At 39.6% G+C, this 26,759-nt stretch overlaps 2 protein-coding genes and 2 non-coding genes across 4 annotated transcripts; 3 read left to right on the forward strand and 1 right to left on the reverse strand.

Moving 5' to 3' along the window:
• The first annotated feature begins 367 nt into the window (after nucleotides 1-367).
• LOC105885744 (uncharacterized) lies at nucleotides 368-18,411 on the forward strand. The gene is made up of 5 exons (XM_075999866.1): nucleotides 368-989; nucleotides 8,080-8,109; nucleotides 8,813-8,857; nucleotides 10,935-12,283; nucleotides 17,833-18,411. Exons 1-4 carry the CDS (start codon nucleotides 590-592, stop codon nucleotides 10,937-10,939), a joined length of 480 nt encoding a protein of 159 aa, XP_075855981.1. The 5' UTR covers nucleotides 368-589; the 3' UTR covers nucleotides 10,940-12,283; nucleotides 17,833-18,411.
• TRNAR-UCU (transfer RNA arginine (anticodon UCU)) lies at nucleotides 1,338-1,422 on the forward strand. The gene is given in 2 exon segments: nucleotides 1,338-1,374; nucleotides 1,387-1,422. It is a non-coding gene; the product is annotated as a tRNA-Arg (tRNA).
• On the forward strand, nucleotides 3,922-4,038 carry LOC142869682 (U5 spliceosomal RNA). The gene has a single exon (XR_012918256.1). It is a non-coding gene; the product is annotated as a U5 spliceosomal RNA (small nuclear RNA).
• DNTTIP2 (deoxynucleotidyltransferase terminal interacting protein 2) lies at nucleotides 15,702-26,256 on the reverse strand. Its single transcript, XM_012790956.3, has 7 exons — nucleotides 26,117-26,256; nucleotides 23,386-25,022; nucleotides 21,528-21,666; nucleotides 19,376-19,471; nucleotides 18,406-18,570; nucleotides 16,915-17,024; nucleotides 15,702-16,174 (listed from the first exon to the last, which is right to left on the reverse strand). The coding sequence occupies exons 1-7, from the start codon at nucleotides 26,186-26,188 to the stop codon at nucleotides 16,081-16,083; spliced, it is 2,313 nt and encodes a 770-aa protein (XP_012646410.2). The 5' UTR covers nucleotides 26,189-26,256; the 3' UTR covers nucleotides 15,702-16,080.
• Nucleotides 26,257-26,759: the final 503 nt, after the last annotated feature.

Here is a 26,759-nt window from a genome sequence, read left to right on the forward strand (position 1 = left end):
CGTAAAAACCTCTATGGCACTAGACTCTTCCTGGGAGTTCCCTTTTCCTCTTCAGAACAGGGCCAGAGATTACTGGCGATGCAGGGCGGTGAGGAACGGAGCGGACCGCCGCGGGAGGCAGCTAATCCAGCTGGGTGCGGAAGTGAGCCGTGGACGAGCCTCCAGAGCGCGCCCAGCGCAGCTCCGCAATTTCTACGTAGGCGGGACCGGGAAAGCGGGAAGCTGATTGGAGACCGGAGCCAGGGGTTTTGTCTTGCGGCGGCAGTCGCATAGCAACCACGCTGCTTTTATTTAGGTGGTCTATTTCGAGTGGCTTTGGGGTCGTGCCGTTGGGGATTAATGGGACACTGAATACGTTCCCCCCTCCAATCCCCCCTCGGATTCGTGGCGACCAAGCCCTCCCAAGCTGGGGCGCCAGGCCTTCTGCGGGGCTCCGCGCCCGCGGCCCCCGGGAAACCCCGCGGCCGCACGCTCCCGCACACGCGCGCTCCCACGCGCGCAGTCGCCTTCCCGGCTGCCGCCCACGCGGGCTCTGGGCGACTGCGCGGCGTCCTCGGAGGCAGCTGTAGCTGGGACTAGCTCTCGGAGGATGCTACGACGCGGGGCGTGTCGCCCCCCTCAGTCCACCAGAGCCCGGATGCCTCAGAAATTCGGCTCTGGGTCTGTGGGGAGCGAAATGCAGCCCAAACCCCGATTTTCCGCACCCTGCGCAAATAAGCACGCACAAGCACACACAGTCGTCGCCACGGCCCGCGCTCGCAGTGGCGTTCCCGGCCGCGGGTCGGCCAGGGCCTCGAGGGAAGAGCCCGGGGCCTCAGAGGGTTTGCTGCCTACGCCTCGCAGCCCGAGGGGCCGCCGTCCGGCATCGGCCGCTCAAAGGCGCGACGTCAGTGCCCGGCGTCACCGGCCCGGCTTAACGGCGCAACGGCCGGCCTGGGCCTGCGTCTGTGGGGCTCGGGTCGGGCGGGAGCGGTCGCCGGAGAGACCTGGTAGGCAGGGTCGCTGGGGACAGGAAAGGAGGTGGGGAGGGAAGGGCGTGACCGTGAGTTGTACGGCGGTGCCCGGGGCGGGCCGGAGACGGGGCTGCGGAAGCCCTCACACCGATCAGTCGGGGCCGGCGGACCGCAGGTGCTCTTCGCTAGCGGGCCTCGCTAACTTCGCGGAGAGGCGGCTGCCGGGGGAGGCTGGGCGCTTGCGGTCCGCGGCCGAGACAGCTGGCAGTATCCTAAGCGCGGCGGCCGGGCCCTAGCGACACAGACAGCTAAGGAAGGTTTGGGGAGGGTGCGGGGCCGTCGCCTCTGGCTTAATATGGCAGATGCGCAAAGACTCCAACAGGTGGCTCCGTGGCGCAATGGATAGCGCATTGGACTTCTAGAGGCTGAAGGCATTCAAAGGTTCCGGGTTCGAGTCCCGGCGGAGTCGTGGTGTTTTTTCCACCCCTGTAACTTATTTTCTACCTCCATCGCTTCTCTCTTTTTCCTAAACAGTTTAACTCGCTTCCCACTCCCCGCCCCACTACATGCAGCTGTCACGGTCCTTTCTCCTTTAATGGCTCGCATGGTTCCACGTCCCCTCAGCTCTTAGGCCTCGGCGGCTCAGGGCTTGGCTCAGCCGAGTCAGGAACCTGTCTGGGTCCCGGGAAGAGCGGCCCGAAGCGGCGGCGGCGGCGGCGGCCGTGGGAAAGCAGGCGACAGCAAAGCAAGGCCTCGCGTTTTCGGCCTAAAGGGGATCGGTGAGAGGCCTGGGTCTCGGGTGACGCCCCCATGCCCAGAGCCAGACGGTGGCTGCGAGGAGGGAGGAGGAAACGCGCCTGCACCCTACGCGGTGCTGCGCTGTGCTCGACCGCCCCCCAGCCCGCGCGCCTCAGTATCAACACCAGGGGAATCCCGAGTGGGATCCTGTCAAAAATGTAGATTTCTGGGCGTCACTCCGGGACTCTCAATTCTGTCGATCTGGGAGGGGCCCAGGAATCTGCATTTCTGATAAGACCGCCGCCTCCCCTCCCTCGTGAGTCCAGCGCAGAGAGGTCCTAGGCCCGTTCTGCTGGTCAGCTCCTCGAGGCAGGAATTCCCTCCTTGTGCCAATTCTTCTGACAACTCTCAGCTTTGCGTAAGGTTTAGAGTTCCACCTCAGTTAATTCGAATAAATCGAGAAATGAATGGAATTTTTAAAATTCATTGTTAACAATGGAACAGGTAATTCACACAAAGGAGACGAATTCCAAAATTGTCAAAAGAGGCACAAGGAAAAGTAAACAACATTGTTATTCCTCCATCCTAGCCTTGCAATTCTCTCCACAAGCCATTAGCCATAGTGGTTTCTTGGAAATATTTTGAGATTTATTTTATGTTTATGTCAGCGTTTTTTATATCTGTTGTCTCTCTCAGTATCTGTATATTTGTTAATGTCATCGATACGTGTGATATGTAGGCATTTAAAAACACAATTGGTAGTATGCTATACTTGCTTCTTTCGCTTATTAATACATGTAGAGGTGCCTTGTTGCCTTGTTCCCTTGTACATAGAATCAATGATTTAACAGCCCCTAATAGCTGGACATTTAGGTGTCTAATATTTTATTACAGTGCTCCAGTGAACATCTTGGTTCTTATATTATTGTACACAAGTGCAAGTACAGCTGTAGGATAGATTTCTAGGAAGTGGAATTGTTGGTCCAAAGGTTGGATTGTGCATTCTTTGATAAATGTTGGCAAATTGCCCTCATAGAGATTATGCCTATTTTATTCTTACTATCAAGAGGTGAGTGCCTGATTCCCTACCAACCCACATGTTCTCAAACAGGCGAAAAATGGTTTCTAGTTGTACATCTTTTCATAGAGTAATTTGTATTTCTTTTTCTGTGATTTATCTGTTCTCGAGTTGTGCTCGCTTTTCTGTTGTGTCACTGGTCATTTTCTTATTAGTTTGTAGGAGTTCTTTACGCATTAAGGAAAACAGCCCTTTGTAATACATGTTACAATTATTCTTCTCCAGTCTTTCTATCTTTTGATTTTGTTTATGATATTTTGTTTATTTTACTGTCTTTCAAAAATTTATATATTTGGATTTATCAATCTTTTCTTTAATGGCTTCTAGATTTGGGGTCACACTGCACTCAGATTATTAAGTAATTTCCTTAAGTAATGGCTTCATTTGTATGGTTTTATTTATCTTTGTTTCATCTGGAATGTATTTTTGTGTAAGGAGTGGAATTTTGTCCCAAAATCAACCATGATGATCACTCCTTTTCTTCACTATTACAGTTTTATAATTTTCTAAATTCCCACATGCATTTGGGTTTCTGGATTCTCTGTTCTAGTCCATTAACTTGTCTGCATTAGTTTTGATTTACCAGAACTGTGTTGTTTCTAATATCTAATAGGGTTAGTCCTCCCTTGTTACTTTTTTAAAAAGATATTTTCCACCTATTCTTGAGTTATTTTTCCACATAATAATAATAATAGCACTTACGTGACATTTGTTATATGCCAAGTGCTATTAATGCTTTATGTGTCTTAATGCATTTAATGCTCCTAACAATCCTACGAGGTAATCTATTATCTCCTTCCATGGAAGAAGCATCTGTGACACAGAGAGGTTAAGTAATTTGTGTAAGGATACTCAGCAAATAAGCAGCAAGCGTGGGTGGGAACCTAGGAAGCCTGGGTCTGTGGGTGAAATCACAATGCTATATTGTCTTTTCACATGAGTTTTTAGGTTCAGTTAGTCTGGCTTTAATCTTAGGGGGTATTTTTGTTGGAGTCGTGTTATATTTATAAATAAAAATAGGAAGAATTTAAATAATTCATGTTGAGTTTCCCTATTTAAGAGCAGCAGGGAGAAAAAAAGAACAGCTTTGCCTTTTCATTTGTTCAACCCTCCTTCTGTGCTTTTCAGGAGTGTTAAATGTTCTTCATATACATGCTCTGTTTTCTCTTCAGATCGAATAAATCTTTCACCTGTTACTAAAGATTTCCGTGGAGAGGAACAACTCTTGAGTTTTTGGTCCATTTTTTGAGGCCTTGCCTTAGCAAGGAAATAAATTTTTTAAAAAATGTTCTTCATATAGATGTTGACTTTTTTGTTAACTTTATTCTTAGATAGTTTCATCTTTTGGGGAATCTTTTCTTCTATATTTTCTAACTGGTTATTGTTTGTATATAAGAAAGCTTTTGATATTTTAAATAATATTGTAGCATGTGTCCTACTTGAAATAGTTTTCCAGTTCAAAACCACAATAAGTCACCACCTCATATCCATTACAATGGTTATAATGAAAAGGAGAGACAATACAAGTATTGGCAAGGACTGGAACCCTTATACATTGCCCATGGGGATGTAAAATGGCACAGCCTCTTTTGCAAACATTTTGGCAATTCCTCAAAAAGTTAAACATTAGAGTTACCACATGACCCAATAGTTCCACTTCTAGGTATATACCCAAGAGTATTAAAAACATACGTCCACACAAAAACATGTACAAGAATGTCCATAGAAGCATTATTTTTAATAGCCAGAAAGTAGAAACAATCCAAACGTCCATCAGCTGATGAATGGATAAACAAGATGTGATGTATCTATTCAATGGAATATTATTCAGCAACGAAAAATAATGAGGTACTGATCCATGTTACAACATGAATAAATCTTGAAAACATTATGCTAAGTGAAAGAAGCCAGTCATGAAAGACCACATATTGTATGATTCCATTTATATGAAATGTTCAAAATTGGCAAATCCATAGAGACAGAAAGTTAAGTTAATGATTGCCAGGCATTAGGGTGGGGAAATGTGAAGTGACTGCTTAATGGGTGTGGGGTTTCTTTGTAGGTGATGAAAATATTCTGGAAATAGTGGTGATAGTTGCATAACTCTGAATATATAAAAATTCATTGAATTATATAATTTTTAAAGGGGTGAATTTTATGGTATGTGAGTTATATTTTAATTTAAAAGAAGGAAAAATAGTTTTTCAGTTGACTAAATTGTGTTTTCTGGAAATAGCCTCAAATTATGATAATTTTGCTTTATCCTTTCTAATTTTTATGCTTCATATTACTTTTCTTGTAATAGCATCAGTTAGTACAATTATTTCCAGAATATATTAAATAGTAGTTCATTATAATGGTGATAATGGACTTCCTTATCTTATTCCTGGTCATAATAGGAGTACTTCTCTACTAAGCATGATACTGGCTTTTAGTATTAGTGTCGATATGCATGAACACACACACAAACACATACATGTATTTCATCACATTAAGAAAATACCTAACCCACTGGGTGTGGTGGCTCACCCCTGTAATCCTAGCACTCTGGGAGGCTGAGGCAGGCAGATCGCTCAAGGTCAGGAGTTCGAAACCAGCCTGAGCAAGATTGAGACCCTGTTTCTACTAAAAATAGAAAGAAATTAATTGGCCAACTAAAAATATATAGAAAAAATTAGCCGGGCATGGTGGCACTTGCCTGCAGCAGGATTGCTTGAGCCCAGGAGTTTGAGGTTGCTGTGAGCTAGTCTGATGCCACAGCACTCTAGCTTTGGCAAGAGAGTGAGACTCTGTCTCAAGAAAGAAAGAAAGAAAGAAAGAAAGAAAGAAAGAAAGAGAGAGAGAGAGAGAGAGAGAGAGAGAGAAGAGGAGAGGAGAGGAGAGGAGAGGAGAGGAGAGGAGAGGAGGAAAGAAAGAAAGAAAGAAAGAAAGAAAGAAAGAAAGAAAGAAAGAAAGAAAGAAAGAAAGAAAGAAAGGAAGGAAGGAAGGAAGGAAATACCTATCCCTATTTGTTAATAATCTGTGGAGGTTTTTCTTATTTGATCTATTCATATTTTACAGGATATTAACAGATTTTCTAATATTCAACTTGTCTTACATTCCTGAAATAAATTCCACTAGGTTGTGGTAAATATTCATTTTAATATTCTAATATTTTATAATTTTTGCATATTTAGAAAGATTGAAATTATCTACCACCAAATTAATAGCAAATGCAGCATTGCTTATAATGGCCCCCAAACTGGAAAATAACCTAGATGTTTATCAATATTTGTCTGTTTGAAGAAAGTGTGGTAGAGGCTTATAATTGAATACAATGCAGACCTTTAAAAAATGAGAAATATCTATATATACTGCTATGGAAAAATGTCCAAGATTATATGAAAAACCTGATATGCAAATGAATATTTTAAATAAGATTCCATTTTTTTTAAATAATGCTAATAATAACAGTAGTAATAATGTATGCTTGTTACTATGATTGTGTGTGCATAAAAGATTTCTGGAAGGATATATAAACAGTTAACAGTGGTTACTTCAAGATAGTGCTGGGTCAGGAGAGGGCAAGGGGATGAAGGGATGGCCTTCCTTTTTTTCTGTATACTTGTTTGCAGTGTTTGAGTTTTTTTCATAATGAGCCCATCTTATCCTTATAATAAAAAAGTTAGCTGGGCATGGTAGTGGGCATCTGTAGTCCCAGCTACTCAAGAGGCTGGGGCAGGAGGATCGCTTGAGCCCAGGAGGTCCAGGCTGCAGTGAGCTGTGACTGTGCCACTGCACTCCAGCCTGGGCAACAGAAAGAGACTCTGCCTCTTTAAAATAATTAATTAAAAGAGAGTAAAATTAAAACAAACAAAAAAAACCCCTAATGCTAATGAGGAGAAAACACATTTACTGATCCCTTACATTCTACTATATGCTGAATCTCAGTACTAAATAAGCCCTTTAGGAGCCCATTTATTAAGCACCTCTAGAAGCTCCTCCTAAGACTGAAGAAACATAAAAAAATCTTTTCACCGAGTGATTCCAACAGGGACCATATCCTGCAGGTCTTGAACACCATGTTGAGGACTGTGGACTTAACCCTAGAGGCAATGGGAAACTACTGAATAGCTTTTAGCTGGGAGGTAGTAGGATTAGATATGTGTTTTGTAAGATCTGTCTGGCTGCAGTGTGGATCATGGGTGGAATAGCACAAGACTAGAGGCTGGAAGACCAGTTCAAGGGCAGCTGGAGCCATCTAGGTTAGAGAATGACAAGGGCTGGAACTAGGGAGGTGGTGTGGGTTAAAGGGTAAGGATACAAACTGGAGTTGTTTCAAGGCAGTCCAAATTGATGAACCTTGAATTAAGGGATATAGAGGAGAGGGAGGGAGCAGTCAGAATGACTCCCATTTCTAATTAGGCAGATAGGTTGGTGCTGAAAATAGTCATTGGGACAACAAATAAAAGAGAGAGAAGTGGATTTGGGGAGAAATGAGTTCAGCTTTGTAGGTGCTGAATTTGAGCACCTACAAGTCTATGTGGAGCATCCTGGAGAAGATGTATGGCTGGCAAGCCAAGCACATAGCAGGATCTCAATAAATATTTACAGAATAAAAGAATGTGGGAGGGAAGGAAAGAATTGAAAATAGTAGATATGGAGAGAGAAGGAAAACAAGGGAAGGTCTGGAGCTCAGGGGACATGTCTAGGATTGGGATTTAAAATTCATTATCCTTGAATGGAAATAAATATAAGAAAATACCTTTAAAAATAAAAATAAAATTCATTATCCTACAGATGGCATTTGAAGCTCTGGACTTAGATGAGATTGTGCAGGGAAAGTATAGAGTAAGAAGTGATGAAGGCTGAGGACAGAAACCCAGAGCACAGACATTTGAAGGATAGGTAATGAGTCCTTCAAAGAGACTAAGAAAGGGAAGCCAGAGAGGTAGGAGGAGACACAGGAGAAAGTGTTTCCACCAAAACTGATGGGGTGAGTTCCCTCTGGAGGAGAAGGGGCTCAAGAAGAAAAGGGAAACACCTAACATTTTCTGAATACCTGCTTTATGCCAGCAACTTTATTTAACTTTTGTCATTCCATTATCCCCTAATTCTAAGAAGTATGAATCATCCCCATTTTACAGATGAGAAAGTTAAGATGCAAAGATGTCATGGGAGTCAAGTGGAAGGATTAGCCTAGGAATGATAGAAAAATGTCTGCTCTTCAGAGGGATGAAGGCAGAGATAAAGAAAAGCATGAAGGTGGAGAAGGAAAAATTGAAGGTGCTCACATTTGAGGGCCTGTTTTCTTTGTGCTCTCTTTTACAGCTCCACCTCACACATCTGGATCCCAAGAAGGTAGTGACACAGTGGGAGCTGCCACAAAGATGGAGATACTCCTACCTTACTGCTGCCTGTGGCCAATACAGATTCTACAAGACCAGGGGCCAGGAGTGGTTTCATTCCAACTCCTCCTTATATGGGACCTTCTGCATTCATCAGCATGTTTTTTATATTTTATAACCTCATTCACTCTCAAGATATATTTTTTGAGTATTGGTTTGTGCAGGGAAGCATGCAGATAGGAAATACAAAGATGAGTGCGATAGTGTGTTTTCTAAAAAGTTCAGCCTGGTGAGGGACAGGGAGCCATGGATTGGTGATTCCACTAATTAGGATTGGTTTGTGCTGTGAATGACAGGAAACCCAAAATAACAGTGGATTTGACAAGATAAAGGCTTATTTCTCTTTCCTGTAAAATTCCAGGGAATAGTAGCTACTTAATCCTGGGAGATCCAGGTTCCTCATTCTTCTGTTCTCAAAATGCAGCTCCCACTTCCTGTTCCAGTGCTGTTGCTCCTGCCCCTACCATCAGGCCAGTGTACTACCTAGTGGGGAGGAGATAAAGGGACAGAGAAGGGCCCCCTCCAATCTCACCCTTCCCTGAAGGACATGTCCCAGAAGTTGCACATACCACTTCTACTCACATCCCATGGGAGGTGGGAATCATTCCCCAGGTGGCCAGATTCTCAGCTAAAAATCATGTGTCCTGTAACTGCAGGGAAAGGGAAGAAGTCAGCAGTTTCTGCCAGTGTTGCTGAAACAGGTATGGAGATAGCTATAGCGTAAGAATAAATTAAAAAGTGTGACAAAGAGACTTACTAACTCTGTAACCTTAGGTTATTTAACCTTTCTGTGCCTCAGTTTCTCACTTATAGAATGGTGATAATACTAGCACTTACCTCTTAGGTTTACCTAATACCCAAGTTGTTACATACAAAAATAATATGTTACATATGTACCTACATACCTAAGGGTAACATAAAAATAAGTTATATTTAATTCCTTAGAACAGTCCCTGACACTTAATAAGTGCTATATAGACATATGTTAAATACAAATAAATGGAGTAAAAATAAGTATAGTCAGATGGGAATTTGAAGAGTATACACATCAGTGGAGAGAATCTGAAAAAGGTTTTATGAAAACATGTAGACTGTCAGCTCTGTAATGGCTTGAACGACCTCACTTCTTTTTGGGTACCCCCAGCACCTAGTGTGGTACCTTGCACAGTAGGTGCTCAAAATATTGGTTGTTGAATAGGCTTTTGAAAGGTCAGTACTATTTTGTTAGGTGAAATGGAGGCACGAAAGGTATTTTAGGTGGAATCAACCATATGAACAAAGATATAAAGGGTGAAAATGCCCTGTACCTGGCACAGTACCTAGTGTGCATAGAACTCAGTATATTTTGACCAAGTGAATACTCAGTATCAAGCAGTTTGATTTGGCTGAAATGTATCAGTTAGGTTTAGGCAGAAAAACACATGACTCTAGAGGATTGAATACAGGGGATTATTGCATAGGTGAAAGAAATGCTGACAGTGTAGGCAACCCAGAGACTGCAACAGTAGGAAACCTTTACCACCCCAAGTGCTAGAGGTACAATGGAGGAGATAGTGTTACCAGAGCCTGGAAGCCTGGGCCATCCAGAGGTGGGGGCTGCCTGCTGGGAGCTGGGACCATGATGGGGCTGCAGTCCAACCCAAGGCAGAGAAGGCAGGAAACACCCTGGTTTCTCCCTTCTTCCTGCCCTTCAGTCTTTTGTCAGTGTCTTACTAGCAAGCCAGTTAGCAAGGGAATTTGGGAAATGTAGTTTCCTACAATCCAGAGCAGAGTAGAGAAAGGGCTGGGAAAAGAGCTGAGAGAGAAATAGGCAAATGACCAGAATAAATGAAGTTTGGAGCATGAGTAGGGGAGCAGTGAATATAAACCTGTGATGGCATCATTTTATGGAGGGTCTTGAATGTAGATGTTTCTACAGGTTTTATTAGTGGGCCAAAGAAGGTAAGAAGCAGTATGCCATCACTGAAACTGTTTTAAGAAGACTTTCTAATGGGGAGGATGGAGTAGAAAAGGGAATGTAGTAGCTTCCTTTTGAGTATGTGTCAGGCATGGTGGTAGCTCTTATTTAATCATCTCAGATGATGTGTCTGGTTCTGGATATGTTGAATTTGAGATGACTTTATGGTACTCAGATTTGCAGCTTACACAGTTGAATATGTGAGTCTGGAGTGGGGGTATGGTGGTGGTAAGAGATGGAAAGATGGAGGTTCGGGGGCTTCTGCAGAGGTGAGAGCAGAAGCTGAAGGGAGAGGAAGGATAAGATATTCAAGTCAAACAGTAGAGAGAAAAGATAAAAGAGCAGGCATTAGGGAAACCAACAATTTAATTGGTGGACAGAATAAGAAAATGAATGATGGAAATAGGGAGTCAATAGAAGTAGAAAAGTTGATCTTGCAGAAACAGAGAGCAGCTCAAGCTTCAAGAAGGGGAAGATGAGTCGTGTCAAATAACATTTCCCGGTCAGAAGGGATGAAGACTGAGAAAAAAGCATTGACTATGTAGCAGTTAGGATGCATGCAGAAATAGTGTCTCCAGACTGGTGGAGTCATGAGATGTTAAGGCAGACTTAGATAGCCTCAGCTGGCTTAGTGAAGGAGGAGATAAGGTAATCTGCTGAGGGTAGGAGTGGAAGTTGGGGGCTCTGGGAGAATGGAAATACCCTGTTGTATCCCCTGTGTGCTCTTTGGGTAGAGTATATTAATATATTTAGTTTCACTGCTGTACCTTAATGCTTAAATAATGTAGAAGACTCAATTATTTGTGTTGGCTGACTTGGAGAATGAATGTATGAATTTGATGGAAAGTAATAAAAATTGAATAAAAGACTTGTGGAGCAAGTGTTAACCCAAGTGAGGGTCATTAGCTTCATAATACTTTCCAATCTCAATAATCTGGACCATAAAGAATAGGTGTTTCCCTAGCTGACATTAGTAGGTGAGAGTAACAGAAATCAAAAGACTACCAACAATAAGGAAACTAGTGAGATATATCAAGAGTTTTTGAAATATATGACCAATTGGGTCCAGATTGGTTAGGGAGAAAATTGTATCCTGATGGGGGTGGAGGATTAAGAGAATACAGGGTGGCTGAAAGGCTTGAGATCATGATTTCACTATGTTTGAGGTTGGGACCCCCAAATGTTGTGGGTGAGAGGTAAAGCCACCTCAGGTAATTCCAAAGTGCAGACAAAGTTGAGTTAGAGGGAACTGAAAGAAGACCAACAGGATAACAGATTAGGATAGTCAGAGTTCAAAATCTTGACCATTGAACCAGTTTCGAGTCATGGGTCTAAGGCCATGATAGTGATTGGCTAAGGTGAAATGGAAATGAGGATAACTGGAATTGATGAACTTGAGCTTGAGGAACTACAGGGCCATTTTGATTTGAATGTCCATGGCTAAATATGGATAATGATTTCACTAAAGGAAAAACCAAGAGTCAATCCTAAAGGACTATATTCAGGTGAAATACATAAAAAGGACTAAAGTCATGATCCATCCAGTGATCACCCAAGGCACTGGGCCAGTTGTTTAATGTAATTCCATCTCACTTTGCTTGAAATCCCTTCTCCTGGAGGGAGGGTGGGTTCCAAGCAGCTGAGATGACCTTCTGTCAACAATTGAAGTTGGGAGAAGTGGCAGATTTGGCTGGAAGGGCAGGTGTCACAGATAACCTGAAGTTTTGATAAACTTACATTCCAGAATTAAGCTATGGCTTGTTCTCTGTTCTACTAACTCATTATCTCATAGTCATTTTGGGTTGTGTATATATACAAATTTGTGTATATATATTTGTATATGTATATGCACATATTACATATATATGTATGAAAAAAATAGGTCTTTCTGATAATACACTAAACCTTAGGATTTAGAAAACTTTCCAGTTGACCACAAACAATGTATTTGTTTTGGTGTTAATAAATGACTCCTCTAAATGTCCCTCAATTTATAGTGATGGGGAGTAAATATAGGAGAGGAGAGACTGAACAAAACTTCATAAACATAAATCTCTTTTCATACAGATGACTCTATTTCTTTTCTACCATTGAAAATGGTCAAGGAACACTTCCAAAGACATTTGTATTAAATAGTATTCTTCACTACATGATAGCTAAAATTCATATGGTAAGTGGAATTAAATCTATTTTTATACCCATATTTCATTCCCCTTAATGAACAATACCTCAGAATTTCAGTATGTTACATGGAGTTTGAGGTCGCAGTTTTAGTACCTGAGCCCTACCAGCCTCTGCTTTGCAATCCTGACCAAGGAGGTTGTGACCACAAGGAACAATAGCCAATGAGAAAGTACCATTTAGTATAATAGCTAGGAGAGTACTCTGATTTCAGGACTCCACAAGTAAGCTGTGATGGAAAAACTGATGTTTCCATCATTCCCACCCATTAATGATCCACCATTAATAGGGATGGCCTGGCTTCAGGGAAGCCCTGAGTCCAGTTTCCCACTTTGTTTGGAAAAGAGTATGACAGGTTTGCTCCCCAGTAGGGCAAAAGTGACTGTACATACAGTCACCTGTTCTGTTGACATGGCAACTCTGTCCATTTGTAAAAACATGGTCCAGCGGGTACTTCAGGCTCACATCAATCTGGTGAGCAACTCCTCTTCCCTTAGGAAGGGTGACTAGGAAGGAGGCAGGTGGGGAATAAACCTTCCCAAATACCATGCTAAAGCCTTTAGTGCCACACGAATACAAGTGTGTTGGTCGTATTTTGGTTTTATAGTAATTTCTGTGCTGTACTGTTAAACTGAAGAAAAATTTCAATTGTCACCATACTTTTAAAAGTGATGATTTTAAATCACTAAGTTTTCGGGTAGTTATGCAGTGATAATCAAGATGAACATATATTACCCACTATCTGTCACTTGAACCCAGAATAGTTACAGCTTTCTTACAGTTGGTGTTCAGTATTATTGATAACCCCTTCCGTTTCAGACTCCCGCTCCCCAGCTGTTGTCTAATTTTACATTTCATTGTTCATTTGGAGATATTTCATTTCTTTAATAGAACACTAACCTGCTATGACAATTATAGGCCATGCTACTGACCCTACTTCTTGGAAGCATTTCACTTTAAAAACTGGAAACACTTCTTCACTTTAAAAATTGTCTAACAATAAGACCGGTGTTTTACATTTTGATTAGATAGATATTTGGGAAATTGGTTAGCTAGAAAGCCCTTTTTGTATCAGCCCTTACTGAAAATAAAAACATTAATTCAATTAAATACCAAGTACAATTCAATTAAGTAAACACTGGACACTTTTTGATGGTTCAGTATCTGTCGTAGGTAGCTATTAGGTAGCTATTTTCACAACAGTAGTTGTCATTGCCTCACAAAGTGAACTGAGTACCTGGCATATAGCCCAGAAATGATGTTAAAAATATATTTTCATTTATTTTCTTGTAACTTAATATTTCTAAGAATGGGACTCCATGAATTTGTCCTAGTTACTCAAGGTTTTGTTGAACTTTTCTATACAGCACCCTCTGGACCCCTTTTCCTTAAAAGCCTGTCATTTATCTTCTGGCCAGGCAACCATGGCCTCTATTGTGACATCCTTGTTATGGGGACCTATAAGAGACATTTTCTCAGGTTTTAAAAATAGGAATAATGGTTTCTCTAGAGCAGTTTATCATATGGCAGAACACTGAACACAGAACTGATTATATTAGTGCTAGGAATCTAGCCCAGAGCCCACCTTTATCAACTGTAGTTTCACAGCATCTACTTTGCTGTATTAATTTCAGTTTGGCTTCATTCAATTTGTTCCATTGTTTTCCTAGCCCTAATTTCCTAGATTTGTAGGCATTTTTTATAAGCTGTCTTAAAAGCAATTCAGAACAAGATGGAGTAGAAATACAGCATTATTTTACAGATCTTGTCCAAATATTTTGAAGGCCCTTCTTATTCCTTATGCTTTTCTGGTACTTTTGGTTAGTTATTAAGCCTTAAAATTGTTCCAATAGCTGGACTAAGTTTAGTGACACAAGCCAAAGTCACTAAAACCTGTTTCTCAACAGAACTGCTTTGCTTAAAAATTCAAATTCATTCATTATTCAAATATCCAGATAATTATAGGCGGCCAGGAGCACGAGACTAAAAGGTGTACTTTTTAGATATTATTCTTTACTCTATTTTGAAGATCTAAAATAAAGATGTACTTTCTTTAATAAAAATTATGATCACATTTGACATGAAAAAGCTGTACATATTAATATTATTGGTTTTAATTTCTTACAATAGGTAACTTTAAATGATTTTTACTTTTCCAGTTCATTTCATTGAATAAGGTAAATGTTTCACATTTATTAAAAACTCTATACTTTGTTCCAAGCTTTTTAAGTGGCTTATAAAAAATACATATAATAAAATTAAAAATGAATCAATAGAGACAAAAAAAAAAGAGCATGGATGTTAAAATGTAACTAAAAGTAAACACTCAAAACACAGATTGTTGTAATTGCAGTTTTGCAATGTAGAATAATGCAACGTGCTCTAGTACTGGCGAACTGGAAAACATGAAGAAAATCATATAGCAGGTAAGATGGTCCACACTGTAAGTCTGAGAATAATTGTGTCAGTCTTCAATTGTCTATGCAGAGAAACATTATTCTGAATAATCAACAACTTTGGGTGTTCTTACAGCATAGTAACATAAGTTGATGTGTTCTGTTAATAACATCTTCTGGTAGAAATGTGAAGGCTAAAATAACTCAGTTATTTCTTCTTCCTGTTTTAATATTTAATTCTCTCATCAGGTCCTTATTTTACTCAACAGAAAGCAAGACAGTATTTCTGAAATAAAACTTTTTATATAAAATGAAAGAAAACAGACACAGATGCTTCCTTCCCCACCTGCACCGACAAATGTTATCGTCAGTTCTGATATTACTATGTTGCCTGTGTCTCCAAGCAGTAAATACGGAATTTCATATTTACTGAAATCTTGGGGAAACAATATGCTGGAAAAATAGAGATCCCATAGTGACATAAAGGAAGCCACAGCTCAGCAAGCATCAACAGAAATGGCCAACACTCATTGAGTGCCAGAAAGCAGCTTAGACACAAGATGCATACTTGTGTCACTGGAAACGAGATAAACTGGGCCACTTCACCTCCTGGCCAAGTTAAAATTATATTGTTTAATCCTGTTTCACTTGGAACACAACACTGAATCTGGATTAAAAAAATCACATTCCTCCTGTTTTAGTTGCCAACGAAGGAAAACAGCTCTCCCCTCTTTAACCCAAACTTTCTAGGTAGTTGTCTTTATCTTTTAAGTCCCGTGTAGTATAGCTTCACGTAGTTCTTTGGTTTTATGCTAACATACATCTGCTCCAAGAACACTTTTATCACTCCTTTTTTTCATCCATGACTTTTATAGTAGAAACAAGCAGATCTTTGTATCCCAACTTCGCCAACTTTCTGGATCTGAATCTATAGCTGACTGTAGGACACTGCCTATCTACCATCTCCCCTCTATGCATATATACACACACACACAAAAACATGCATATTAATTATATTTTTTATGTATCTTTAATCATTTTTAAAGTTCTTTGAACACATTAGCAAATTTTATACCTACATATCTTCTAATTAGATTTTCTTTAAATAACTAAGCATTGAAAACTTTATAAAAACATTAATTATCCTAAAATGGTTGAGGTTCCTTTTTTCCCTGAAAGAATTTAACCTGGGGTGGGAGGGTGTCTTTTGTAGACACATTTATTTTCCCAAGGACACATGATTGAATCTCCCTCAACTCAACTCTTTCCAAACAGAAATCCCTGTATTAACAAGGCTAATATAATTTAGATAATGGGTATTAGTTTTCAAAACATCTTTAGTAAGTAAATAAAAGGGAAATGTAAAATGTTGTGGTTTGCTTGGTAAATCCTAATTGCGAAATTTCTTCTTCTTTCGGAACTTTTTTCCTGCTGCATTTGCTGCTTTTTCAGCCATGATCTCTGAATACTTCCTTCGGTTATATCTGAAAAGAAAAATCAAACCTTTATGTTCTGAAGTACAACACAACAGACTTAAGAAGTTAATATAGTCTTGGGAAAGGGGTTCCTAAATTTCAAAATTTGTTGCACTTTTACTATCTATTCATCACATGTGTACTAAGTTGCCACCATGTATTAGTAGCCATACTAAAAGTTGGGGATAGAACACTGGGCAAGGCAGCTATTATAATCTCTGCCCTCACAGAGCCTGTAATCTAGTGAGGAAAAAAATGGCAACTGTAGTAGGAGGATTTCTGAAAACTTTCAGTAGTTACAGACCCCTGTACTATATCCATTTAACAGGCAATGTCAAATGCTTTGAACATTTTTGTGGGATACAAATGTAAAAATAAGGACATATAGGCCAATGGTTTACAAAGTAGTCTGCAGATAGACCAATGGTTTACAAAATAGCCTGCAGATGAGAGACTTGCAAGGGGTCCGTTAGGTAAAAACTATTTTCTTAAGAATACTAAGGCATTAATTGCCTTTTTCACCTTTATCCTTCTGTAAGTGCTGTTTTCCAGAGGCCACATGATGTGTGGCATCTGCAGAAGCTAGTATGAGGCTCTGTCTTTAATTAAGCCAGATAGTAAAGAAATTAATTTATTTTTGTTTTGTTATTTTCATGAAAAAATATATTCATATTAATATGTAATGGGTTATTTTAAGATGAGTTAAAGAAGAGCACACACATTGTAAAATGGAATATAAATTCCTTTACCTTCTAAACTCAGAATCAGCAAGCAATTCTTCCACAATAGTTCTTTTCCTTTGCTTCTTAGGAATTCGTGAATGGTAGAAATCAGCTGGATTGTCAACAATGGTTCCCATCTATGAACAATTGATTGAAACAATTCATGCAATACTGAACTCCAAGTTGCTTTCACTTTCAGTTTAGCTCCAACAAAGTATATTTATAGAAAGGAATGGAAAACACAGGCTTATATTATACCAATATTAAAGTTAGACTTGCCATTTTTTTGAGGCAAAAATAAATCACCTACTCAGCACACCGGTGCTACTAATGATGTTTTTTCATTAGTTTACAGCAGAACCAAAATCTTTCTAAAATTTAGGCTGATTTACAGTAAATTCTTAAGGAACAGTTTAAAGGAAAAAGGTGGAACAGATAATATAAATTTTTTTGTTTTAAATTTCCCAATTCAATGAATTACACACACATAAATTCTACTACATACCTATTTGGTCTCATAGGTTATCATAAATGCTGCCAGCTTAGAGCCTAGTGACTATTCTGTATATGTTCAGCTGACTAAAATTTATAGATTGCCTGCATGCCAGGCACTGTGCTACATGTTAGGGAAACAAAGACAACACCTGCTGGTCCCTGCAGCAAGGAGCCCACAAACTTAAGGATGCGCCACAGACAGGTACCTAAAAAATTATAGCATAAAACATGCTGAACAAAACACTATACTGGTATGTGCATGTTCTGAGAAGACTGAATAGCTGAGTATGTTAGACCTTAAGAAGGCTATATTACAAAAGAAGAGCAGGTGAACTGGTTTGGGTGCAAATTATTAAGGGCCACATCAACGCATATAGACTCTTATACACCATAAAGAATCACTGAAACTTTCTGAACAGAGGTGTAATATGAACAGATTTTTCCCCCCAGAATACAGGATTGGCTACACTATGGATGACAGACTAGAAGGAAGAGCAGACCTAGAGGCAGAAGACTATTATAGTAATCCAGAGATAAGTGACAAAAATGGCAGTCAAGAATGAAATGAACTTCAGGAGGATGAATCAACTGGACTTTCATCTAAAAACTAAATTTTAAACTATTTTTAGAATTTGCCTGAGGATACTCCTGTATCTTGAAAAGAGGAAGGGATTGGTACAAATGACTCCCTCTTTCTCTCTCCATCCTGCATGGACTCTTGCTCTTAAGCTAGTACTATTCATATGTTTATATATTGAACCTTATAGGTTTACAAAGTTTTAGAGAGCTGACCTGGAAACTTATCTACCATTTGTAACACCATCTTGCTATATGGGGACCCATTATAAGCTAGTGGCTATCTGAATTGGGTTCTGGTCATTATTACATGGCCTACACAGATAAGTCCACATATTAGGTATGCACATTGTAAATATCCATCTATTTTAAGAGTAAAAAGAAAGATCACTACAGTGCTTTCCAAACTAAAATCCACAGATCACCACTATTCTATTTGCTTCATACCTGGAAGTACTTGGGGAAGCCATCTCTATCATTTTTCTTATAAAACCTTTTTGGGTCCAGGCTTGCTCTCATCTTCAGTGCTTTGAGATCATTTTTCAGTTCATCTGTCATTTCTGGAGCTTTCATACCAAACCAGCCATCCCCTGCTGTTTTCTGTCGTTCTTTCTGAAATTCAGGTTTCAAAAATAAACAGTGTAATAGCCAACAGTATACATTATAATTCATTCCTCCCAAGTTACACATACATAAAATTTTGTGAATTAAGAACAAATGGTACTATAAAGTACTAAATGTACTTTACAGAAAACATTTGCCTTCAGAATTATCTTTATAAAAGGAAAAAAATATAAAAAGTGATTTCTCTGGTAAATTAGGCACACCATTATCAGTTTCATAAATGAGGGCTCCTTAAAATCTATTTTGTATCTCCATAAGTAATTGTCAACTGCTGGGAGAACAGCACACAGCTTCAATTTTTATTGTCTAAAATAGACTATGTAAGAGACATTTTCATTTCTAGGGCTTATAAGTATACATTAACATTTTTATTCAGGCATACAGGTGTCTCAGAAAGCCACTTTTAAAATAAAACAAAAGGCAATAGTTTCTATTCTCTCATTAAATTCCCTACAATAGTCTTCAACGGAGCTAATAACTAGCTTTTAGTAAACAGTATCTATAAACCATGAGGTGTGGACAGTGACCCTATGTGGTGGCTATCACTGTTAAGGTAGGTTAAAAAAAAAAAAAAGCTACACCTATATATGCACCACTGTGGCTGCAAAGATGTGAAAATCCACATAAAATGTGTTTTTGGAACCATATTCTATAGCCTTTAGATATCTAATAATTTTCTTTGGATTAATGTATATAAATAGATCAACAGATATAGTTTAATCATATAACCATGTTGTATAACCTGAAAATATACAAACACATCTAAGCATTTTAAGTAAGTCACTGTACTTACTCTGCGTTTTTTCTTAAGCTGATTCTTTGATTCACTATATGGTGGGACAGAGTAGTTTTTTTCAAAATCGGGTGTAATGATGGCTTTCTGCAGAAGCTATAAACACACAAAATTTATTTTAAAATAATGTCAGAATGTTATATAGTTTTTTTTTCAGCAGCTTAAACTATATAAGTTTTTTAAAATTTTGTGTAGTCACATCTGTTGATATGTCCCAAATGATTTCTGCATTTTTTGTTACTTGCCTGGGATTATTAAATATTCTCATAAACTGTGTGATTAAAAGGAGCCTGAGGGTAATTGGTATTTTCCCTAGTACAAGAACCAAGTAAGATTGCTCCTTAACTCTCAAAATAGTTCAAAGGAATACAGCTCAAGTATTAATTAATTTGGGATTGACATTTGAAATTATCAATTCAGAAATTACTAGTCACTCAATTCAGGTTCAGGCCTAGAAGTTTCTGGGTGGTATAGCAGCAATCTAGGCTTTCCTCTCACTGACATGACATTTACTTAACAAATGAGTAAGAGTTTGCTGTATGTCAAGTACCATAAAGGCTCTAGGACAGTGGTTCTCAATTGGGAACATTTGATAATGTCTGGAGATGTTTTTGTAGTTGTGGGTAGAAAGAAGGGATGCTGCAAAACATCCTACAATGCATAGGACATCCTCCCACAACAAAGAATTATGCAGCCCCAAACAGTACTGTTGAGGTTGAGAAATCCTGTTTTAGAAATACAAAGATAAAAGATGGCAAATTAACAATTATATCACATGATCAATAATGAATCAGATCTATACCTGGTGTTACAGAAGCACAGAGGGGCTGGGGGAAAGACTGAGAGGTCAAAGAATGTTTCCCAAGGGTGGTGGTCTATGATTTTTGCAATGGCCTGGGAAGGAGCAGGGTATGTTCAGGGAACCACAACAGTCTTTAATGGCAAGAACAAAGCAGATGATAGGCAGGGATATGGGTAGAGAGGCATCTTGAAGGACTTAAGCAGAAGAATGTCATGTCATATTTGTGTTTTTAGAAAGAGAAATCTAGGGCCAGGAGCAGTGGCAGTGGCTCATGCCTGTGATTCCAGCTACTCGGGAGGCTGAGGTGGGAGGACTGCTTGAGGCCAGGAGTTCAAGAACAACCTGGGCACCATAGTGAGACCCTATCTCTAAAAAAAAAAAAAAATCTAGCCAGGCATGGCAATGTGCACCTACAGTTCCAGCTACTCAGGAGACTGAAGAGGGAGGATCTCTTGAGCCCAGAGTTCAAGGCTACAAGGAGCTATGATTATGTTACTGCACTCTGGCCTGGGCAAGAGAGTGAGACTGCTGTCTCAAAACGGTCTTTAAAAAAGAAATCTAGCAGAAGTATGGAGGATTGCTTGAAGAACAAAGAAGATAGAGGCAAGATCAATAAGGAGGCTACTGGAGTAGTCTAGATGAGAAATAAAAGGCCTGCACTAGCTGGTGATAGCAGCTGGAAAAGGAGAGAACAGAGAAGTCCTCCTCTAGGCTTAGTGATTAACTGCAAAAGGGAAAGAGATTTTGGTGTCATTATCAGTACAGAGAATACAAACGGAGTACTCCTGGTTTATGTAGGGAAGAGAAGGAGGGGAATTAGTGAGGTGAAGTGCCTGAGTGTATCTAAATGAACAAACTGGCACTTGGATTTAAAGATCTGAAGTTAAGAGGCATCACGACTAGAAAATATAGATTTTCTAGTAGTGAAAGGTATTGACTAAAGCGAAGAAGGGTTTGAGTAAGGTTACCCTAACAGTAATTTCTTCTGAAATTATATATATAATTTTATGTCTATATGCACATGTGCATTTTTTCCCAGTGGGGGACGTAGGCACTCATAGCTCTTAGATTCTCAACAGGATCCATAAAGTTAAGAACTTAAGAACTAAAATTATAGCAAGAGAAATACTGATCCTGTATTAATTCATTTTCAGGCATTATCTTTTATAGATATGACTTTAAAAAAAAAAAAAAAAAGAAATGCCTGTTCTAGAAAGAGGTAAAAAAGGAACACATTAGGGTGACAGGGTTTCACTGTAGTCTTTTCCAAAGAACTAATTTCTAGAAGTGATTCCTAGAAGTGATTAGTTAGTTCTATGAGAACCTAACAGGACACTTCATGTAATTTACCTCATTTTTCCTTTTCTCCTTGATCTGTGTTAGGGTTCTCTTGTTAGAATGCAGTTTGTCTGCACTGAAATTAATATACAAACCACCCAACTGCTTGATACTCAGGCCAGGGTCTATGCTGCTGCTTGTCAACTTCAGACTGAAAGAGAAATCATTACTTAAAGATCATGTAATTAAATCAAAATGGCAACAAATAAGATTGCATTTTAAAAATCACTTATTTTTCTCTTCCGTTATATTGTCAATGACCAAAAAAAGCATCTTATTTTTACAGTGGACTTCCTGAAAAACTGAACAAATATACATATATTTTAAATCTAGCTTAGTCATTTAGAAGAAACTCTGGATGAATAATGAATTAAACAAAAAAGCGTTGAGGAACATACTCAAATTTGTTCTCCAGATTATTTTAGAGGATTAAGGCCAATAGATTTCCTAAAGAAAAGAACTACAGAAAAGGGGAGAAGGGCATATACCTGGCAATTCTGCTCAAGTTCAGGTAGTGAATTAATAAATGTACACATCGCTATCTCTAAAACCAATAAGAAAGACAGATTTGAACTTCCACGTTATCAAAACTTAGACTGTTTTCCTGGGTAACTAAGGGTGTTTGGTAGTGTCTCTAAACTAGTGAGTCTAAGACAGCAATGAGCATCCATTCCACAGGAGTGTTTTAAAAAAATATATAAATGTCATACCCCAGATCTACCAAATCAGAATCTTCTACAGTTAGCCTGGGTTCCTGCTGCTGTACTTATGTAATGAGAATTCTACTTTAAATTATTATTATTATTTTAGACCGAGTCTTGCTCTACTGTCTTGGGTAGAGTGCAGTGGCATCATCATAGTTCACAGTAACTTCAAACTCCTAGGCTCAAGTGATCCTTCTGCCTCAGCCTCCCGAGCAGCTGGGACTACAGGCATATGCCACCATGCCAAACTAATTTTTTCTATTTTTGGTAGAGATGGGGGTCTCACTCTTGCTCAGGCTGGTCTCGAACTCCTGAGCTTAAACGATCCCGCCCGCCTTGACCTCCCAGAGTGCTAGGATTACAGGCTGGAGACACTGCGCCCAGCCTGAAGCGTTCTTTTAATAAACAAGTACATGCAGACTTACAGTCACTGTCTTCCCCAATTATTCAGATAAACTGAGTAGTTGAAAGCATAATCAACTTCTTCTGGAAAAGTGAAATCATTCTGTTTCAGTGTCTTGGCGGTAATTCTCAACTTTGAAGGTACATTAAAATTAACGTGGGGAGGAGCATGGGTTTTAAAAATTGAGTATGCCTGTGCCTACTGATATTGATTTCATTGGCTTAGAGCGAAGATTGGCCATCTGTTAATAAAAAGCTCCTTACAAGGCTGCCTATATTTCCAGTGGATACACTGCCACCAGAGGCTTATGCCTAGGAAAAACAAGTTTATAAGAGAAAAAGAGAAAGTAAAAAAGTAGCCCCAAACATTAGTGCTTTTCAATGGGTGAAAAGGAATGGAATTATAGGTGATATTTTTCTCATACTTTTGTCAATTCCTCTACAATTAACACACAGAAAAAAACAAGTTACTTTTCTCTTCCCTCTATATTGGTCTTATAATTATGCAGGAAAATCTTAACAGATGATTTCTAATATATCACCAAAAGGAACACTTTTAGCTATCATTGATGGGAAATGTATTACTAACACAGTTACCCAAAAAGATGAAGGAAATGCTGAATAGAAAAGTTCATCCATAAAGAATCTAAGGCAGTAATTTTCTCAATTCCCATGCTTTCTAATATTTCATATTTTTTATGGTAAATTAATCACTTGAAGTATATATATAAAAAATTTACTTATAAAAATAAAGTAAAACTTACAGTTTAGCCTTTGAGTTATTTAGTAAGTCTTCTTCATCACTAAATTCATCTACATTTGTGTCATGATCTGATGGTTCTTCTTCACTCTTTTCATCCTCTTCCTCTTCTTTTTCTTCCTCGATGGCAACCTCACTTGCTTTATCTTCCTCTTCCAAGTAAAAATTTTTATCAGCACTCAGTCCAGGAGTTGTGTCAATTACAAATAACACATTACCACAAGATGTATTTCCTGTGTCTCCACTTAATGACTCTTTTTGGCCACTATTTTCAACAAAACACAAAGTTTCCTCTTCATTCTCACTGTTTTCAGACTGCTGGCTTTCATCACTGCTGAGAACTAGTACAACAGAATCTTTATCCTGAGATCTGTTGAGCTTAGACATATATAGTTTGGTATCACATTCAAGATCTACATTCTTTTCACTGTTCATGTCTTCACTGACACCTATAATTGTGGATTCGTCATCATCACCATCACTACCACCACAATCATCACACTTTGTCAGGTCACTTGTTTTTATGGTGCTTATCTTCTTTTTGTTCCATCTGTGCATTTCCACAACTGCAAATGTTTGAGTTAGTGATTTCATTATAGCCTCAGAGTTAAGAATTAAGGGCTCTGATGTGGCTTTGTTATTTTGGGGGGTTGAATGACTGTGAGAAACTAAGTGCCGAATGCTAGTGTCCTGAAATTCAGAAAGATTCTTCAACTGAGATCTTTTCTCATTTATTTCTTTCCCTTCATCTATTATTTCTTTGGTGTCTTCGACCAAATCCTTATAATTCTGCTTTCTTATTTCTTTAAAAGGTGCAACACTGGCCTGTTTTTCCTCTCTTACATTAGAAAGTTGGCATTTTTGCACTTTTAGTATTTTTTCTGAACTTCTGTGGATGGAATCATTATCAAAGTCATTATTTGAGAAATAAGGTTTATCTATCTCAGAAAGGGATCTTGCTTGTATAGGAGAAGTTTGTCTGGTATCTGAATCTTCTGAGGTTATAGGTATATCAACAATTTGCTTCTTGTTTCCTGGTATAATTTTACTACCTTTCTTCTCAGTTTGTGCCTGTAATTTCCTCTGCAAATTTCTGGTTGTTCTCCTACTGGCAATTCCAGAGAATGAAACGTCTGAACATGATGTCTCAGCATCAGATATAGCTTCTGCATGTGATTCTTGGCTTGGATCTGACAGAGATTTCGTCTTACTTCTGGTTCTTGTAGTTATTTCTGTGGAAAGCACAATTCTAGAAATACCTGAAACGTGAGATTCTGCTTCAGAGACTACTTCTTCAGTATGAGATTCATCTGTTGGAGTTATTTTCGGCCTTTTCCTAACACTGGATGCTGGAGGGCATGCAATTAATATCTGCCTTCTCCTAGTAACTCTAAAAATGAGATCCTGGCGCTCAGACACAGAAGAATAATTTGACTCTGCTTCAGAGATGTCTCCATCAGTTGATGGTTCGGTCACCTCTGGTGGTAAGCCTGTAGTTCTGCTCTTCCTCTTTCTGGTTTTAGGAGTTCTAGGGATTGAACTTTGTTTCCCAGTGATCTGTGATTCAGCAGTACTTTGGTCATCAGATACAGATTCCTTCCTGCTTTCTGGATGTCTTTGAAACCCTTCGGCAGCATAACTCTGCAAGCCAGAAAAAACACACTGTAATTAGTTAGAGCTGTGACCACGATAAAGCCAATGAGGCATAGCCCCAAACAGCAAAATTTAAGACGGCATTAAAAAAAAACACCCATGATTATTACAGAAAATAAAAATACATAAAACCCACCAAGCCTATGATTTAAAAAAAAAAGTCTCTCTCTTTTTTTTAAACAGGATTTCCCTGTCTGGCTGGAGGGCAGTGACATGATCCCAGCTCACTGGAGCCTAGAACTCTGGGGCTCAAGTGATTCTCCCAACTCCGGAGTAGTTGGGATTACAGGCAAAAGCCACTCTCCAAAATTTAAATACTGGATCCTACCTAGCATTTGCTTCACTTGCCTCACCCTAGTCCTGGATTTGACTTCAGGAAGCAAAACAAACAAAAAGATAATTTTTTTCTAGTCAAAGTCAAATAGGCTAGCTGGACCTACGTTCTGACCCAGATACAGAGAAAGAGGGAAGAAAGGGAACATTAACTGAGCAAAGATGTATTCAGGAACACATCGATGAAATCAGCCGCAGCCCTTGCCTTTCTTTACATACTTGAGAGAATTGCCGCTGCTAGGTTGCCTTCAACGCAGAATGAGAATTAGACAGTTGACTAACACCACCGAGAGCCACCAGACCGCGTCACCACAGCCCTCCTCAAGACATGAGGTGATGCTAGGCCACCATTAGCCTCTCCACGTGAAAACAACACCTTCCTCTCCAACTCCACTCAATAAGGATTGCACATGGTGGCCGAAATTAACCTTCCTTGTTAAGACATTAACAGTAAGGTTAAAAGTCCTGAGCTGTGCATCTGCGTTGAGTTGAACGACCCAAAGCAAGTTACCTAACATCTCTTCCATACTAACATTTTTCTTAAAGGACCGCGGTGAGAACTAAACAGTTTCCACCACAGCTTAGCGCCGTCCTGACATGCCGAAACACGCAGCCAGTTCTGGCGCCCTTCCACCGGCCTTCTCACGCTCTGCCGGGCCCTCGAGCCGCCCCTACCTGACTGAGCGCCGCTCTGTGAAGCAGCGAGGAGAAATGGGAGAGACCTGGATTTCCTACCTTCTCCTACCTACCTTCCGCTGGGAGCTTTCAGGCGACGTGACTTGGATGTCGGTCCGAACCCGTGCCGACCTGGTGACCACCATCTTCCCGACACCCCAGCAGCCACCGCCGCTTCCCTCTGCTCCAGCGCCCCGGAAATGCGTCAAAGAAGTGCGTCGCTTGAGTTTTCCGCGCAGATCCCGGAACTCGCGAGAATCTGGGCCTTTGTTCAGCTCTAGCGAGTGATGGTGGGATGGAGCTTTCGCGTTAGCATGGTAGAAGAGAAAAATAGTCCTTCTGCTCTGAGAGACCTTAATGGGGGCAGCGAACAGATTGGAAAATCGCATCTTATACCCTACCTGTACCTGTTGACGCGAACAGATTGGAAAATCTCATCTTATACCCTACTTTCTATCTGTCATCTCATTTGTTCAGTAAATCCAAAGATCTTAATGTAGCCACGGGCTTGGCCAAGGCAGACTTTTGAAATATCTGTACCTTTTTGTTTAAACAGTAATGCACTTGTATATTATTTGTGAAGTTAAGTATAAGCCAAATTTAAAGACTTGGTTGGGGTAAAGGGATATACAAAGTGTCCCCAGAAATTCAGAGACTAGTTAGGAAACTAATATGTAATCTAAATGAGATGGTGTTTAGGGATTGGTAATGGCAGAG

This window comes from Microcebus murinus, chromosome 2 (genome assembly GCF_040939455.1).
Source record: "Microcebus murinus isolate Inina chromosome 2, M.murinus_Inina_mat1.0, whole genome shotgun sequence".
Classification (NCBI taxonomy): Eukaryota; Metazoa; Chordata; class Mammalia; order Primates; family Cheirogaleidae; genus Microcebus; species Microcebus murinus.